This window comes from Ranitomeya variabilis, chromosome 4 (genome assembly GCF_051348905.1).
Source record: "Ranitomeya variabilis isolate aRanVar5 chromosome 4, aRanVar5.hap1, whole genome shotgun sequence".
NCBI classification, from domain to species: Eukaryota; Metazoa; Chordata; class Amphibia; order Anura; family Dendrobatidae; genus Ranitomeya; species Ranitomeya variabilis.
This window is the reverse complement of record NC_135235.1, coordinates 167,269,762-167,287,367: the sequence shown is the minus strand read 5'-3', so window position 1 is coordinate 167,287,367 and position 17,606 is coordinate 167,269,762. Positions and strand designations below refer to the sequence as shown.

Here is a 17,606-nt window from a genome sequence, read left to right as displayed (position 1 = left end):
CCATTAAAAGCTATTGCAACTACAAGATGATCTAGAAACCACCGGAGACTAGACGGAGGTGGACATGACTTGGGGATGGTGTAATGTGAATATATAAAATGGCTATTTTGAGTCCATTTTGAAATATACTGAACGCATTCAGACCATTACAGAGCAGCATTTCTTGTAATACATTTACAGACAGACAATGCTCATTGTGACACAATCTTGAGAACTGTTTATTTATTGTCTGAAGACCTTTGAGGTTACAAACAGTTTTAAGTTTGTTTGTTATTGTAAAACAAGGTTTATTTAACCTCTGTCACTGGTAGTTTTATCTAACCCTTGTGGGCTTTTATGTATCTATGGGTTTATGGCTCATTGTCTGATGATTCCATGGTATCTCAGTCTCATCCCACCTTGAAAGCTGGCCACTTGAAGGGCGGGATGAAACCAGAGTTACACATAGTGAAAATCACTATATAAGACCAGAGAAACATGACTAAAGGTACCTTCACACGAAACGACATTATAACGATATCGCTAGCAATCCGTGACGTTGCAGCGTCCTCGCTAGCGATATCGTTTCGTTTGACACGCAGCAGCGATCAGGATCCTGCTGTGATGTCGCTGGTCGCTGAATAAAGTCCAGAACTTTATTTGGTCGTCCGATCGCTGTGTATCGTTGTGTTTGAAAGCAAAAGCAACGATACCAGCGATATTTTACACTGGTAACCAGGGTAAACATCGGGTTACTAAGCGCAGGGCCGCGCTTAGTTACCCGATGTTTACCCTGGTTACTAGCGTAAAATGTAAAAAAAACAAACAGCACATACTCACATTGCGTCCCCTGCAGTCTGCTTCCTCCTCTGACTCAGCGCCGCAAAGTGAAAGTGAAAGCAGCACAGCGGTGACGTCACCGCTCTGCTCTCACTGTACGGCGCTCAGTCAGTCAGGAAGTGGACGCAGGGGGACGTGAATGTAAGTATGTGCTGTTTGTTTTTTTTAGATTTTACGCTGGTAACCAGGGTAAACATCGGGTTACTAAGCGCGGCCCTGCGCTTAGTTACCCGATGTTTACCCTGGTTACCCGGGGACCTCGGCATAGTTGATCGCTGGAGAGCGGTCTGTGTGACAGCTCTCCAGCGACCAAACAGCGACGCTGCAGCGATCGACATCGTTGTCGCTATCGCTGCAGCGTCGCTTCGTGTGAAGGTACCTTAAGAGAGAAGCATAAACTGGAGTACCTGTACTTACATGTACAGTGTTGAAGATACCTGCATAATTGGGGACGCCCGTGCAGTGTTGTGAATTTTCCAGGGGTTCTCTGTCTTGGTGTTGCTTCTCTGATTTTCCAGACGGATGATGTTTAAAAGCTCCTTGGTGACGGATGATGTGAGTATATGTACTTAATCATTATATGAATTTAATCCTTATATGTATTTAACCTTTGTATCATAAAATATACTAATGTTTATGCAATCATATTATCCAATCATATTATTCCTTTAATTTTGTATTTTGAAATAAAATTGCGTTATATCGCAAGTAGTAGCCTTCTTTAAAGCTGTATCCGAACCTTAGTGTTAAAAACTTGGCAATACAGATGGGTGGACCGAGATCTCCTGCAGCTTTTGTTTGTATTGCGGTGTAGATTTTAAACAGGAGTGTTGTTGCTTTAAGAGGAAGTTTAGATGTTTGTGCCTGGTGTATTACTGTGAGGAGGGTGGGGCTTATATAGGGGAGGCAACTCTGGCTCTCCCTCTTTCTCCCACAGGATGGACAGGAGGAAACATTACCCACCCTCCCGCCCTGTTTATAATCTTTGTCCTTAACCTTTTTAATTATTGCTTGTATAATGATAAATGTTTTATTGTATTTTTGATTTTGTCCTTGTATATCTTGTACCATGTTCAATTGTATATTGGCTATAAACAGTTATTATTTGTGGTAACCTTCTAAGCCCAAGGGAAGGGCAATCCTTCAGCCATGGTTCCCTGGAGGTTTCCTCCACAGGGGGTTTTTCCTCTCCTGAGTGCTGTAGGATGACTCTTTGTGAGTCCGGGGGTTTGCCAAGTTTAGTCCCATTAATGCTTTTGCAGGGACTTCTAGTTTTTAAGTTTACAAAAATGATTTAATTATTTAAAAAAAAAAAAAGTGTCAAATGAGACTTGGAATTTATAACCCGTCACGGCTTTGCGGTTTAGGAGTCAGGTGGAAGTTGCAGACAAGTTAAGGTGGACTCATTTTAACTAATAGAGGATGTAAAACCTCATGGTGGTGAGCAGGCTCGGCTTTGGTGGCCAGCCTCAAGGACGTTGTAATGGTAACATCAATCAGGGGCGGGCACAGTGGTTAAGCACAGGAGTGAGGATAATAGGGTCATTGGTGCCCTGAAAGTTTACTGGCTCTGCTTGAATGGCAAGCCAGTGCGTGCTGCCCCTTTATGGCTGTCTGTCCTGGTGCTGTATGTCAGACAGCTGGGGATATCGCAGTACTTGTGAATCCCAATGTACTAGCACTCCACCTGACTCCTACTGTAATTATTTAATCCTGTGATTTGAATAAAAGCTGTGGCCATTTTGACAACCAAAATAATGTGTTTTGTGTATTTATTTTAGTACCTAGGTTTACAGTAGTTATGGTGGTTTTAAGAAGGAGTGGGGTCCATCCCATATCCATAAGTCATGCTTTTCACACTGAGAGCTTTATTATATCTTTCCAGAAACATCCCTAGCACTCTTGACCCACCTCAGCTGCAGCCAAGCACACTGCACATTGAGAATCACCTGCCTGCTGATCAGTTCTGACGGCTGAGACTAGGGCTGATCTCAGACTTCACAAGAGCAATCATTCTGCCCCAAGATCAAAGCTGCTCTGCACCTTCCACTCACTTCTGCACCAGCCAAGTACCTCTGAAGAGTGAGTACTGTTGTGTATCCGCTTTTTGGGCTCCCCTGGTGGTTGCTGGTGGTATTGGTGACTTGTTTGCACTTTGCTGCTTCTGTTCACCTGCTTCCATCAGCGTTTGGGAGTTTCCTATTTAGCCTTGCTCTCCAGTCATTTCCTTGCCGGTCATCATTGTAACCAGAGCCTTCGGTTGCATGTTCCTGCTACTAGTCTGCTGATCAGCTAAGTGGACTTTGTCCTTTTGTTTTGTATCTTTTGTCCAGTTTGCAGTTTTTGTAATTCTCTGTAGCTGGAAGCTCTTGCGGGCTGAAATTGCCACTCCTGTGTCATGAGTTGACACAGGAGTCTTAAAGTAATTTCAGGATGGTTTTTGAAAGGGTTTTCAGTTGACCGTGAAGTCCTCTTTTGTATCTTTCTGCTATCTAGTAAGTGGACCTCTCTTTGCTAAATCTACTTTCATACTGTGTATGTCTTTTCCTCTTAATTCACCATTATTACATGTGGGGGGCTGCTATCATCTTTTGGGGTATTTCCCTAGAGGTAAGCCAGGTCTGTTTCTTCCTCTACCAGGCGTAGTTAGTCCTCCGGCTGGCGCGTGGCATATAGGAAGCCGTAGGTATGCTCCCTGGCTACTATTAGTTGTGTGGTAGATTTAGCTCACGGTCAACTCGAGTTTCCATCACCCGAGAGCTCGTTCGTTATTTATATGTTTCTTACGTTCCCTTGCCATTGGGAACCATTACAGTATGACCGGCCCGAGTTAAAACTTATTGGCAGAAGAAAGGAGAGAAAAAAGAAGTCTGTAAAAAATTTTTTTTTTCTTTCTTCTTTTTCCCTATGCTTGCTCCATAGTTGGATCAGTTGTATTTCAGCTCTAATTACTGCCTTTGCCTTTCTCTCCTTATAATCCTTGAATGGCTCTGAGCTCACCTGTTTAAAGATGGATCCTCAGAGTTTGGCTGCAGGTTTAAATAATCTTGCTACGAAGGTTCAAAATTTACAAGATTTTGTTATGCATACTCCTATTTCTGAACCTAAAATCCCTACACCAGAGGTGTTTTCCGGAGATAGATCTCGGTTTCTGAATTTCAAATATAATTGTAAATTGTTCCTTTCTCTCAGACCTCACTCCTCAGGAGATCCTGTCCAGCAGGTTAAGATTGTAATTTCTTTGCTGCGAGGTGACCCTCAAAATTGGGCATTTTCATTGGCACCAGGGGATCCTGCGTTGCTCAATGTGGATGCGTTTTTCCTGGCTTTAGGGTTGCTTTATGAGGAACCTAATTTGGAGATTCAAGCTGAAAAAGCTTTGATAGCCCTATCTCAAGGGCAAGATGAAGCTGAGATATACTGCCAAAAATTTCGTAAATGGTCTGTGCTTACTCAGTGGAATGAGTGCGCCTTAGCGGCAAATTTCAGAGAGGGCCTTTCTGATGCCTTTCTAAGATGTTATGGTCGGGTTCCCTGCGCCTACAGGTCTGAATGAGTCCATGACATTGGCAATTCAGATTGATCGGCGTTTGCGGGAGCGCAAACCCGTGCACCATTTGGCGGTATCTTCTGAAGAGACGCCAGAGAAAATGCAATGTGACAGAATTATGTCCAGAAGCGAGCGGCAGAATTATAGGCGTAAAAATGGGTTATGCTTCTATTGTGGTGATTCTGCTCATGTTATATCGGCATGCTCTAAACGTACTAGGAAGGTTGACAAGTCTATTTCAATTGGCACTTTACAGTCCAAATTTATTTTGTCTGTAACCTTGATTTGTTCATTATCAGTTATTACCGTGGATGCCTATGTGGACTCTGGCGCCGCTCTGAGTCTTATGGACTGGTCCTTTGCCAGGCGCTGTGGGTTTGATTTAGAGCCTCTGGAAGTCCCTATACCTCTGAAGGGTATTGATTCTACACCTTTGGCTTGTAATAAACCACAGTTCTGGACGCAAGTGACTATGCGTATGACTCCAGACCATCAGGAGGTGATTCGCTGCCTTGTGTTGTACAATTTACATGATGTTTTGGTGCTTGGATTACCATGGTTACAGTCTCATAACCCAGTCCTTGACTGGAAAGCTATGTCTGTGTTAAGCTGGGGATGTCGGGGGGGGGGGGGGGGGCTCATGGGGACACTCCTTTGGTGTCCATTTCGTCATCTATTCCATCTGAGATTCCGGCATTTTTGTCTGATTATCGTGATATTTTTGAAGAGCCTAAAATTGGTTCACTCCCTCCTCACAGGGATTGTGATTGCGCCATAGATCTGATTCCTGGCAGTAAATTTCCAAAGGGTCGTTTGTTTAACCTATCTGTACCTGAACATGCTGCTATGCGCGAGTATATTAAGGAGTCCCTGGAAAAGGGACATATTCGTCCTTCTTCATCACCTTTAGGAGCCGGTTTTTTCTTTGTCTCTAAAAAGGATGGCTCTCTGAGGCCTTGTATTGATTATCGACTCCTGAATAAAATTACAGTCAAATATCAGTATCCGTTGCCTTTGCTGACTGATTTGTTTGCTTGCATAAGGGGGGCTAAGTGGTTCTCTAAGATTGATCTTCGTGAGGCGTATAATTTGGTGAGAATTAAGCAGGGGGATGAGTGGAAAACCGCATTTAATACGCCTGAGGGCCATTTTGAGTATTTGGTAATGCCTTTCGGCCTTTCTAATGCACCTTCTGTCTTTCAGTCCTTAATGCATGATATTTTCCGTGAATATTTGGATAAATTTATGATAGTGTACTTGGATGATATTTTGATTTTTTCTGATGACTGGGAGTCTCATGTTCAGCAGGTCAGGAGGGTTTTTCAGGTTTTGCGGGAGAATTCTTTGTGTGTAAAGGGTTCAAAGTGTGTTTTTGGGGTTCAAAAGATTTCCTTTTTGGGGTACATTTTTTCCCCTTCTTCTATTGAGATGGACCCTGTCAAGGTTCGGGCTATTTACGACTGGACGCAGCCTACTTCTCTGAAGAGTCTCCAGAAATTCTTGGGCTTTGCTAATTTTTATCGTCGATTTATAGCTGGTTTTTCTGGCGTTGCTAAACCTCTGACGGATTTGACTAAAAAGGATGCTGATGTTGCCAATTGGTCCCCTGCTGCCGTGGAGGCCTTTCGGGAGCTTAAGCGCCGCTTTTTGTCTGCACCTGTGTTGCGCCAGCCTGATGTTTCTCTTCCCTTTCAGGTTGAGGTTGATGCTTCCGAGATCGGAGCGGGGGCGGTTTTGTCGCAGAAAAGTTCCGACTGCTCAGTGATGAGACCTTGTGCGTTCTTTTCGCGAAAATTTTCGGCCGCCGAGCGAAACTATAATGTTGGTAATCGGGAGCTTTTGGCCATGAAGTGGGCATTTGAGGAGTGGCGTCATTGGCTTGAGGGTGCCAAACATCAGGTGGTAGTTTTGACTGATCACAAGAATTTAATTTATTTGGAGTCTGCCAGGCGCCTGAATCCTAGACAGGCACGTGGGTCGTTGTTCTTTTCCCGGTTTAATTTTGTGGTCTCGTACTTACCGGGTTCTAGGAATGTGAAGGCAGATGCTCTTTCTAGGAGTTTTGAGCCTGACTCTCCTGGGAATTCTGAACCTGCTGGTGTCCTTAAGGATGGAGTGGTTTTGTCTGCTGTCTCTCCAGATTGGCGACGTGCTTTGCAAGAATTTCAGGCGGATAGACCTGATCGTTGTCCATCTGGTAGACTGTTTGTTCCTGACGAGTGGACCACTAGAGTCATCTCGGAAGTTCATTCTTCTACTCTGGCAGGTCATCCGGGAATTTTTGGCACCAGAGATTTGGTGGCTAGATCCTTCTGGTGGCCTTCCCTGTCTCGAGATGTGCGTGTTTTTGTGCAGTCTTGCGATGTGTGTGCTCGGGCCAAGCCTTGTTGTTCTAGGGCTAGTGGGTTGTTGTTGCCCTTGCCTATTCCGAAGAGGCCTTGGACGCACATCTCTATGGACTTTATCTCGGACCTCCCTGTTTCTCAGAAGATGTCTGTCATCTGGGTGGTGTGTGACCGTTTTTCTAAAATGGTTCATTTGGTGCCATTGCCTAAGTTGCCTTCCTCATCTGAGTTGGTCCCTCTGTTTTTTCAAAATGTGGTTCGCTTGCATGGTATTCCGGAAAACATCGTTTCTGACAGGGGTACCCAGTTCGTGTCTAGATTTTGGCGGGCAGTCTGTGCCAGGTTGGGCATTGATTTGTCTTTTTCGTCTGCATTCCATCCTCAAACCAATGGCCAGACGGAACGAACTAATCAAACTTTGGAGACTTATTTGAGGTGTTTTGTGTCTGCGGATCAGGATGATTGGGTTGCCTTTCTGCCGTTGGCGGAGTTTGCTCTTAATAATCGGGCTAGTTCTGCCACTTTGGTTTCTCCTTTCTTTTGCAATTCAGGGTTTCATCCGTGTTTTTCATCTGGTCAGGTTGAATCTTCGGATTGTCCTGGAGTGGATGCGGTAGTGGATCGGTTGCATCAGATTTGGGGACAAGTGGTGGATAATTTGGAATTGTCCCAGGAGAGGACTCAGCAGTTTGCTAACCGCCGTCGTCGTGTTGGCCCCCACCTTCGTGTTGGGGACTTGGTGTGGTTGTCTTCCCGTTTTGTCCCTATGAGGGTTTCTTCTCCTAAATTTAAGCCTCGGTTCATCGGTCCTTATAGGATTTTGGAGATTCTTAACCCTGTCTCCTTTCGTTTGGACCTCCCGGCATCTTTCGCTATCCATAATGTGTTCCATCGGTCGCTGTTGCGGAGATATGAGGTACCGGTAGTTCCTTCTACTGAACCTCCTGCTCCTGTGCTGGTGGAGGGTGAATTGGAGTACGTGGTAGAAAAGATCTTGGACTCCCGTATTTCCAGACGGAGACTTCAATATCTGGTTAAATGGAAGGGCTATGGTCAGGAAGATAATTCTTGGGTAACTGCCTCTGATGTTCATGCCTCGGATTTGGTTCGTGCCTTTCATAGGGCTCATCCAGATCGCCCTGGCGGTTCTTGTGAGGGTTCGGTGCCCCCTCCTTAAGGGGAGGGTACTGTTGTGTATCCGCTTTTTGGGCTCCCCTGGTGGTTGCTGGTGGTATTGGTGACTTGTTTGCACTTTGCTGCTTCTGTTCACCTGCTTCCATCAGCGTTTGGGAGTTTCCTATTTAGCCTTGCTCTCCAGTCATTTCCTTGCCGGTCATCATTGTAACCAGAGCCTTCGGTTGCATGTTCCTGCTACTAGTCTGCTGATCAGCTAAGTGGACTTTGTCCTTTTGTTTTGTATCTTTTGTCCAGTTTGCAGTTTTTGTAATTCTCTGTAGCTGGAAGCTCTTGCGGGCTGAAATTGCCACTCCTGTGTCATGAGTTGACACAGGAGTCTTAAAGTAATTTCAGGATGGTTTTTGAAAGGGTTTTCAGTTGACCGTGAAGTCCTCTTTTGTATCTTTCTGCTATCTAGTAAGTGGACCTCTCTTTGCTAAATCTACTTTCATACTGTGTATGTATTTTCCTCTTAATTCACCGTTATTACATGTGGGGGGCTGCTATCATCTTTTGGGGTATTTCCCTAGAGGTAAGCCAGGTCTGTTTCTTCCTCTACCAGGCGTAGTTAGTCCTCCGGCTGGCGCGTGGCATATAGGAAGCCGTAGGTATGCTCCCTGGCTACTATTAGTTGTGTGGTAGATTTAGCTCACGGTCAACTCGAGTTTCCATCACCCGAGAGCTCGTTCGTTATTTATATGTTTCTTACGTTCCCTTGCCATTGGGAACCATGACAGAGTACAGAACATCCCTGCCATTCTCCTGCTTGCCTTGCTATCTGCATTGTTATAATCCCCAGAGAGGTGATAACATCCTGAGATCTCCTGTGAAAGACAACTTCATATTCAGGAAAGAGGTACTATAACTGTTAGTGGGGGAGCAGGGAGACAGGACATTACTGAACACGCTTCATGACAAGGCAGACAGTTTCCAATGTCTTCAGTGTTCTTAATTTACATATAAAACAATCTACTGCCAATCTATCTAGGTTGTCTCAAGGCTGAAGAAACAGCTCGGCTTCATTAACAACCTAAGGCCCCTTTCACACATCAGTTTTTTGCTATCAGTCGCAATCCGTCAAATTTTGAAAAAAACCCGAACCTGGCTACTGATGCCGCCGGATCGATTTTTTTCTCATAGACTTGTATTAGCGACAGATTGCTACAGATTCTAGATGTTATTTCTTCCTCTCTGTTCCCCAGATGGTATGGATAGGACAAACCCATATGACTGATGGCCTGAGGCTTGTTTATAGGGACCCTAGAGACGCCCCGACCCCCACAAGTTGCCACTGTGTCTTCTTAGGTATTAAGGTCGGGCAGCCAACTTGGAATTGACTATCCTGCCGGTCTTTGAAGTAATGCAATTACTCCCTCGGTGTTCCGGCCACCGGCTACGCGCCTCAGAAGGAGGCAGCCTATTTCAGGGCAGAACTCCCGGTGATTTCTCCTTGTGCTGTGACTTTGTTTCTCACCCTCTACAATACAATTCTCTTCGTGTCCTTTCTTAGGATGCTGCCGCACGTGGGCTCTGTAGCTTTCTATCTTGCTAGGCCTCTGTCAGGATCCCACCCCTGACAGGGACCCTCTGTCTGCAGCTCAGATGTTCCTCCTTTCCCCCTGTCTGCCTGACAGGTGTTGCCTGGGCAAAGCCCAGCGAGCTTCTCACTAACTTTCTATCCAGCCCACCAGTTTTACCCTTCTGTGAGGAGTGCCCTAGTAGATAGGAGCAAGGCTCCCCCTGGTGGTCTGGAGTGTGAAGTGTGGTGTATGGTTTGTGACACCTGGTAGGAAGATCTCCTTTATTGCCATCAGACGTAATATCACTCCCCCTGATGGAAGAATGACATCACTGCAACGACCAGGACTCTGGGGCTCTGCACTGCTGCTGCTGAGGCTTCCATTGCTGGCCCTATGCTGCCAGACATCTCCTTTAAAGACCCTTCAAAATGTTATACCCTGCAGCTTCTTCCACTGCACAGTCATGCCAACCAAACATCAGTTGCCCATTCTGTTTCATGTTTTATAGTGCTATACTGTACTGCTGCTGCTGTGGCTGGCCTAAGGCTACTTTCACACATCATTTTTTTGCCGTCAGGCTGAATCTGGCGAATTCTGAAAAAAATGGATCCGTCGCAAATTGTGAAAAGCTGATGCAACCGATCCGTTTTTTCACCTGATCCGACTAGCTGATCCGGAGAGAGAGAGAGAGACCCCAGCATGGAAAACGCATGCTTAGTTTAAAAAAAAACCGAATCAGTCGCCGGATTCCATAATTTGACAGATTCGGCGCCCATAGGCTTCCATTCTAGCAAACGACGGATAGCGACAGATCCATTGCTGTCTGTTTTTTCGAAGGACAAAAAAAAGTTCCTAAGTCTGTTTTCTCTGGCAGCTGGAAAATTAATTTTCGGCCGATACGGTGAAAAACGGATGAAACGTGAGGCCATCCGTTGCAATCCGTCGCTAATACAAGTCTATGAGAAAAAAACGGATCTGCTGGCAACTTTTGCCCGGATCCGTTTTTTTCAAAATTTTCCGGATTGTGCCTAACGGCAGAAAACTGATATGTGAAAGTAGCCTAACAGTGCTTGACATCACCTTGCCTGCCCCATTCTATTCTATACTTGCAGTTACTGCTGCTTCCGCTGCTTCTAGATGCCAAATCCCATCTCAGGCGCATGTCTATTGCATTTATTTGCTATACTTTACTGCTGCCTGGAAGCTTGTTGATAAGCCGTTGCTTTTTCATTAGCTAACCTGTTCCTGTTTCCGAAATAAAGCTTCATAAAAAGTCATTGTGATTGTTGGCTACTTTTGAGAGTAGTACACCTGTTGGGGATGCAAAAAGGGATATTTTTTCACTCCTAGTTGAGAAACCATTGCTTCTTCACTTTCATAACAGAACACCTGTTTTTGCTCCTAAAATGAAAGGGGTAATTTTTGGACGGTTTGCAAACAGAAAGTTTCCTTTTCATTCGGCAAAGAGCAAAACTTTTGATACTCCCTGAACAGGGATATTTTTTCCAACACCACTTGTGAAAAATGCACTGCTTCTTTCAGTTGAAACTGCTTGTGTATGAATAATAAGGGTATGTTTCCACGGTCAGGAAACGCTGCTTGTTTGACGCTGCGCAGAGCTGCAGCGTCAAACAAGCAGCGTCCAGATGTTCCAGCATAGTGGAGGGGATTTTATGAAATCCCGTCTCCACTATGCGTGGAAACCCGCACGCGGCGGCCCTGCGACTCCGGACATGCTGCGCGTCTTTTCAGATCGCAGCATGTCCGTACACCTTGCGGGGACGCAGCGTCCCCGCAAGGCATATCACAGGGCCCTATGGGACAGAGCGATCATCCCGGATGTGAAGAGTTAACACATCCGGCATGATCGCGTCCCAGAAAGGGGGCGGGGCTTAGCGCCGAGCGGCTTCGCCGCTGCGGCGATACCGCCGGCCATCCTGACCGTGGAGACATAGCCTAACAAGGCAGACTTCTTCCCCCAGAAGAAGGAACATTTTTGAACCATATTTACCAGTTAAGAAGCTTAAACGTTTGTCAGTGTATTGTGTTCTTAACCCCTTCATCACCTTGGGATTTTCCTTTTTAGCGTTTTCGTTTTTTGCTCCCCTTCTTCTCAAAGCCATAACTTTTGTATTTTTCCGTCAATATGGCCATGTGATGGAGGGCTTATTTTTTGTAGGACGAGCTGTACTTTTGAACAATACCATTACGTTTAACATATAGTGTGCTGGAAAACCGGAAACAAATTCCAAGTGCATTGAAATTACAAAAAAAAGTGCAATTCAACAACTTTTTATAGTTTTTTTATTACCATGTTCACTAAATGCTAATACTGACCTGATATTATGATTCTTCCAGTCATTATGAGTTTGCACAATCCAAACATGTATAGGTTCTTTTTTATTTAAGTGGTGGAAAAAAAATTAAACCTTTGTTTAAAAAAAATATCTATATATAATTGTCTAAGGGGCACTTCCGCCTGTCTGTCTGTCTGTCTGTCTGTCACGGAAATCCCACGTCGCTGATTGACCAATCAGCAACGGGCACAGTCTGGCCGAGAATTAGTCCCTCCCTACTTCCGTCCAGTCAGTGCCTGGCGCCCGCTCCATACTCCCCTCCAGTCAGCGCTCGCACAGGGTTAATGGCAGCGTTAACGGACCGCGTTATGCCGCTGTGTAACGCACTCCGTTAATGCTGCTATTAACCCTGTGTGACCAACTTTTTACTATTGATGCTGCCTATGATAGTAAAAAAATCTAATGTTAAAAATAATAAAAAAACAAAAAACCTGCTATTCTCACCTTCCGTCGTCCGCCGATGTGCGCACGGCTGTCGCCAGCTTCCGTTCCCAGAGATGCATTGCGAAATTACCCAGATGACTTAGCGGTCCGAGACCTCTAAGTCATCTGGGTAATTTTGCAATGCATCTGTGGGAACGGAAGCTGGCGGCAGCCGCGCGCGTATCGGGACAGCTTCGCTGGACGCCGGAGGGTGAGTATATAACTATTTTTTATTTTAATTATTTTTTTTAACAGTGATATGGTGCCCACACTGCTATATACTGCGAGGGCTGTGTTATATACTGCGTGGCTGCTATATACTACATGGGCAGTGTTATATACTGCGTGGGCTGTGTTATATACTGCGTGGGCTGTGCTATATATTACGAGGGCTGTTATATACTGCGTGGCTGCTATATACCACGTGGGCAGTGTTATATACTATGTGGGCAGTGTTATATACTGCGTGGGCTGTGTTATATACTGCGTGGCCACTGTTATATACTGCGTGGCCACTGTTATATACTGCATAGTCACTGTTATATACTGCATAGTCACTGTTATATACTGCGTGGCCTGTGTTATATACTGTGTGCCCTGTGTTATATACTGTGTGGGCTGTGTTATATACTGCGTGGCTGTGTTATATACTGCGTGGCTGTGTTATATACTGCGTGGCTGTGTTATATACTGCGTGGGCTGTGTTATATACTGCGTGGCTGTGTTATATATTGCGTGGCCTGTGTTATATACTGCGTGGGCTGTGCTATATTTTATGTGGGCTGTTATATATTGTGTGGGGTGTGTTATATACTGTGTGGGCTGTGTTGTATACTGCATGGGCTGTGTTATATACTCCGTGGGCTGTGTTATATACTGCGTGGGCTGTTATATACTGCGTGAGCTATGCTATATATTACGTGGGCTGTGTTATATACTGCGTGGGCTGTGTTATATACTGTGTGGCCTGTGTTATATACTGCGTGGCCTGTGCTATATTTTACGTGGGCTGTTATATATTGTGTGGGGTGTGTTATATACTGTGTGGGCTGTGTTGTATACTGCATGGGCTGTGTTATATACTCCGTGGGCTGTGTTATATACTGCGTGGGCTGTGTTATATACTGCGTGAGCTATGCTATATATTATGTGGGCTGTGTTATATACTGCGTGGGCTGTGTTATATACTGTGTGGCCTGTGTTATATACTGCGTGGCCTGTGCTATACATTACGTGGGCTGTGTTATATACTACGCGGTTGTGTTATATACTGCGTGGCTGCTATATATTACGTGGCTCCTATATACTACGTGGCCTGTTATATACTATGTGGCTGCTATATACATACATACTGTACATACATACATACATACATATTCTAGAATACTCGATGCGTTAGAATCGGGCCGCCATCTAGTATATATATAATGGCGCTATTTCTGAGACCCATAGCATCTCCATTTTTCAGGATCTGGACTTGGCTGAGGGCTTATTTTTGTGTGCCAAGCTGACGATTGTATTGATATCATTTTGGGGTAGATAAAATGTTTCGATAGTCTGTTATTGCATTTTATTGCAATGTTGCAGAGACCAAAAAAACATAATTCTGGCATTTAGTTTTTTTCTCCTTACGCCTTTTACCCATCAAATTAATTATTTTTATAGTTTGATAGATTGTGAGTTTCTGAACACAGCAATACCAAATGTGTGTATTTTTTGATTGTTTTATTTTTGGGGCAAAAGGGGGTGATTTCAACTTTTAAATTCATAGCAGGGTTTAGCCCTGATATGTGTAGCAGAAATAACCATCTGCTATGAACTCCGGACACAGGGCAGTGCTCACAGCACATCTGCAATGACAAGCACGGGGGTCTGTTTCAGACCCATGGTTGTCATGCCACCCATTGGCACTTTGTGATCATGTGGAAGGATTGACAGAGGCATTTAACATGTTAACTGCCATGGGTGGATTGCAATTCCACCCGTGGCTGTTGGGGGCACATGACAGCTGATTAAATCAGCTGTCATGTGCCTGAAAAAATGCAGGCTCAGTTCCGGAGCCTGCATCAAAGAGAGGGAGTCAACCTATGACATACTAATATGGCATAGGTTATAAAGGGGTTAAGCAGGCTGTTGGTTAATACTAGAGATGGCAAACCCGAACAGTAAAGTTCAGGTTCCGTACTGAACACCTAGTGTTCAGGCACGGACCCCGAACATGGACTTCTCCAGGAAGTCCTTGTCACCGTTTTGGGTTCGGAACCCCGAATACCGGATGTTTCTCGCTCTGTCATCTGCATGACAGTGTGAGCAACACCGACAGCTCTGATCGGCGGTAAGATTATTACCATCGGCCAGAGTGCTGCGGCTCCCATGCTGTCAAATGACACCATGAGCCCGCAGCTGTGACCGGATTTAAAAAGTTTACTCCTGGTCACAGAGGCGTAGTCTGATAGCAGCAAGAGCAGGTGGTGGCGCTGTAAATAAATTTAAAAATGACATGGATTCTCTTATATTTTTGATAACCAGTCAGGCAAAACTGACAGCTATGGGTAGCAACTCTCAGCTGTCAGCTTTAGCTGTGCTAGTTAAAAAAAAACAGGGGTCCCCAAGCGTCTTTTTTAAATTATTCAAATAAATAGATAAAAAATGGCATGGATTCCCTCATTTTTGACAACCAGCCAAGCTAAGCAGACAGATGTGTCACGTACTTGGCTATGTTTTGCTGTTTCAACAAAATCACCATTTATACACAGGAGAATATCACCAGAGGACTAGATTAATCATGTCTTTGTCCAACCAGCCCCCCCCCACTGACTAGCAGCATTCTGTGAGTATACAGTGTACATAGAAAACGGCCAATAAGTAGTGTAAACGGTGTTATACAGAACTCAACATTCTAAGCTCTGTTAGACCTACAGCAAAGGAAACTTTGATTCTGGAACTTTTGCACCCAGTAAACTAAGTGATCTCATGTACAGCACCATGGAATTAATGGTGCTATATAAATAAATAATAATAATAATAATACTTCACTGGATCAAGGTTTCTATCCCTACATCATGCTGCTGTCCAGTCACAAAGAAAAAACCTGCTGACCGATGCCAAAACAAAAGTATGGTAATCTTTGAAAAACTAGTATGAATTTAGGCTATGTGCACATATCAGGATTTCTTGCAGAAATTTCCTGACCAAAACCGGACATTTTCTGCAAGAAATCCGCATGCGTTTTTTTTTCGTGTTTTTTGCTCATTTTTCTCACGTTTTTTGTGTGTTTTTTGTGGATTTTTTCGGAGGTTCCAAATGCAATAATATAGCGGGAAATCCGCAAAATTAATGAACATGCTGCGTTTTTTACTGCGATGCGTAGAAAAAAACGCAACATATGCACAAAAATTGCGGAATGCATTCTAAATGATGGGATGCATATGTATGTGTTTTTTATGCATTTTTATCACGTTTTTATAGTGAAAAAAACATTAAAAATACGGAATGTGTGCACATATGTTGCTTTTATAGTACTAATTCATTCTACAATATTGTAGAAAGACTGTCACAAATTACATACCTCCCTCTCCACAATGAGACTTGTGATCTAATTTCCATGTTTTAGAAATGCACATTGGGGCCAATTAACACATGAGCATTGTCTGAGTGACTGACAATTTAAAATGAGGCTATAAGATAGGAAATATAATTGTGTAACTTACTCACATACAAACATACGCGTACACATACCAGCATGGATATCAGTTTATCGGGGTTCAAGGTAAGCCCCTCATTAAGGATTGCACTCAGTAGCTATTTGTGTAGATCTTAACAGCTGGTTGAGATACAAAAATTGCTAACTGTACGACTTCCATATTAAGAATTCTTGCCCAAAGTCCCACTGGAATTGCCTCTCTTAACCTAAAGGTACCCATGTAGGTCATTTGAAAAGCTGCTGTTTAAAAGCTAAATAATGTTAGAAATCACAATATTACTAATTACTCACAGTTTTAGATTTTCAAGTTCAAAATGGCCGCTATATTTTGACATAAGGAAAATGACAGTTTTTTTTGTAAATAAAACTAAATTTACCGTTTCTTGCAAAATTAGCAATGGCGAGTGCTCCAGTCATCTGAAGAAGGGTGTGCTGAGAGGATAGCCATGAGGGAATATTCTGGTACACCACACCACAGCCATTCTCAAAAAGTTTCTGCATAGATTCATCTGCCAAATGACAGGAACATAAAATGTAATGTCCCAATAGATATGCATACTATTCTTGATATTAAAGCATGTACCTACAACCAGTTAAACAATAGTTGTGTTTAGGTCCATCTGTTGAAGACATCTTCAACTAGTGACGGAAGACATGGAAGAAGAAATAATTAGGATTGGACATTTTCTAGTCAATCAATAGTTTTACGTCCAACTTGTCAATTAATGTGGTTTTAGTGAATGAGCCATGCTAAAGACTCATCTACATGTTATATAAAATGCTTATGGTATTTCTATTAATCAACGTATGTTGGGGGAAAATGGTTGCTTTCATGAAATCTAATAATTCAGAATGATAGCATCTTTTATTAGATGGGTTTGCAGTCCTATGCAAAATCAAAGATGTAATATCAATGAGCTGTGCCAAATGCAGACAACACAGGGTCTATAAATAAGTTAGTGATGTCAGTTGCAGGACAAGCTAATTAGTTAAAACGGGCCATCAAAAGCAAGACTGCAGCATCTAAGAGGTTAAATAGTCAGCTCAGAATAATTTCCAATCTAGGCTGATAATGCTTGTTGTTAGCTATCAGTTAGGGTTCTTTCACTTGTCCTGATATTTCCAGTACTGGATAAACCAGTGCCGGAGCTGTCGGTGTCCTTGTGTTCATGTGTTACATCCATGTGCTGTCCATGTGCCACATCAGTGTGACAAGTACCGGCGCCTGGGAAAAGCAGTACAATTCGTGCTGTTCCCAGGTACTGGGTGCTGAAGGCAGCTCGGATCATTGTCCCTTAGACTCCCTGAGATCAGCGCAACCAGGCGACAATGATGGGAGTTGTATTCAGCACATGCTGTGTACAAAGATGTATTATCAAAATAAAATAAAATAAATAATAATTTATTAATAAATTATATATATTATATAATAAATAATGAATATTAAATATTTAAATATTATTAAATATTACAATATTAAATATTAAAATATTAACTAATTAAAATCTAAAATATTAAATTAATAAATAATTTAACAAAAAAAGTGGCGTGGGCTCCCGTGTAATTTTCAAAACCAGCAGAGGGAAAGCCCACAGCTGGGGGATGATGTTATTAATCTGGGAAAGGGGACAATATCCCTAAAAGTTCCCAGGCTATTAATAACAGCTCACAGCTGTTTGCTTAGCCTTTACTGGCTAGTTAATGGGGACACCA

The 17,606-nt window shown here is 43.5% G+C and overlaps 1 protein-coding gene across 3 annotated transcripts in view; it reads right to left on the bottom strand.

The window, feature by feature from the left end:
• LOC143770095 (rap1 GTPase-GDP dissociation stimulator 1-A-like) overlaps positions 1–17,606 on the bottom strand; it is a 405,235-nt gene that overhangs the window by 63,082 nt on the left and 324,547 nt on the right. For 2 of the 3 annotated variants that reach the window (XM_077259356.1, XM_077259358.1), the window contains exon 8: positions 16,271–16,402. The exons of the other annotated variant lie outside the window; for it this stretch is intronic. In XM_077259356.1, the coding sequence (XP_077115471.1) occupies positions 16,271–16,402 (132 nt within the window). The remainder of the gene's footprint in view (positions 1–16,270; positions 16,403–17,606) is intronic. 3 annotated transcript variants of the gene reach the window in all.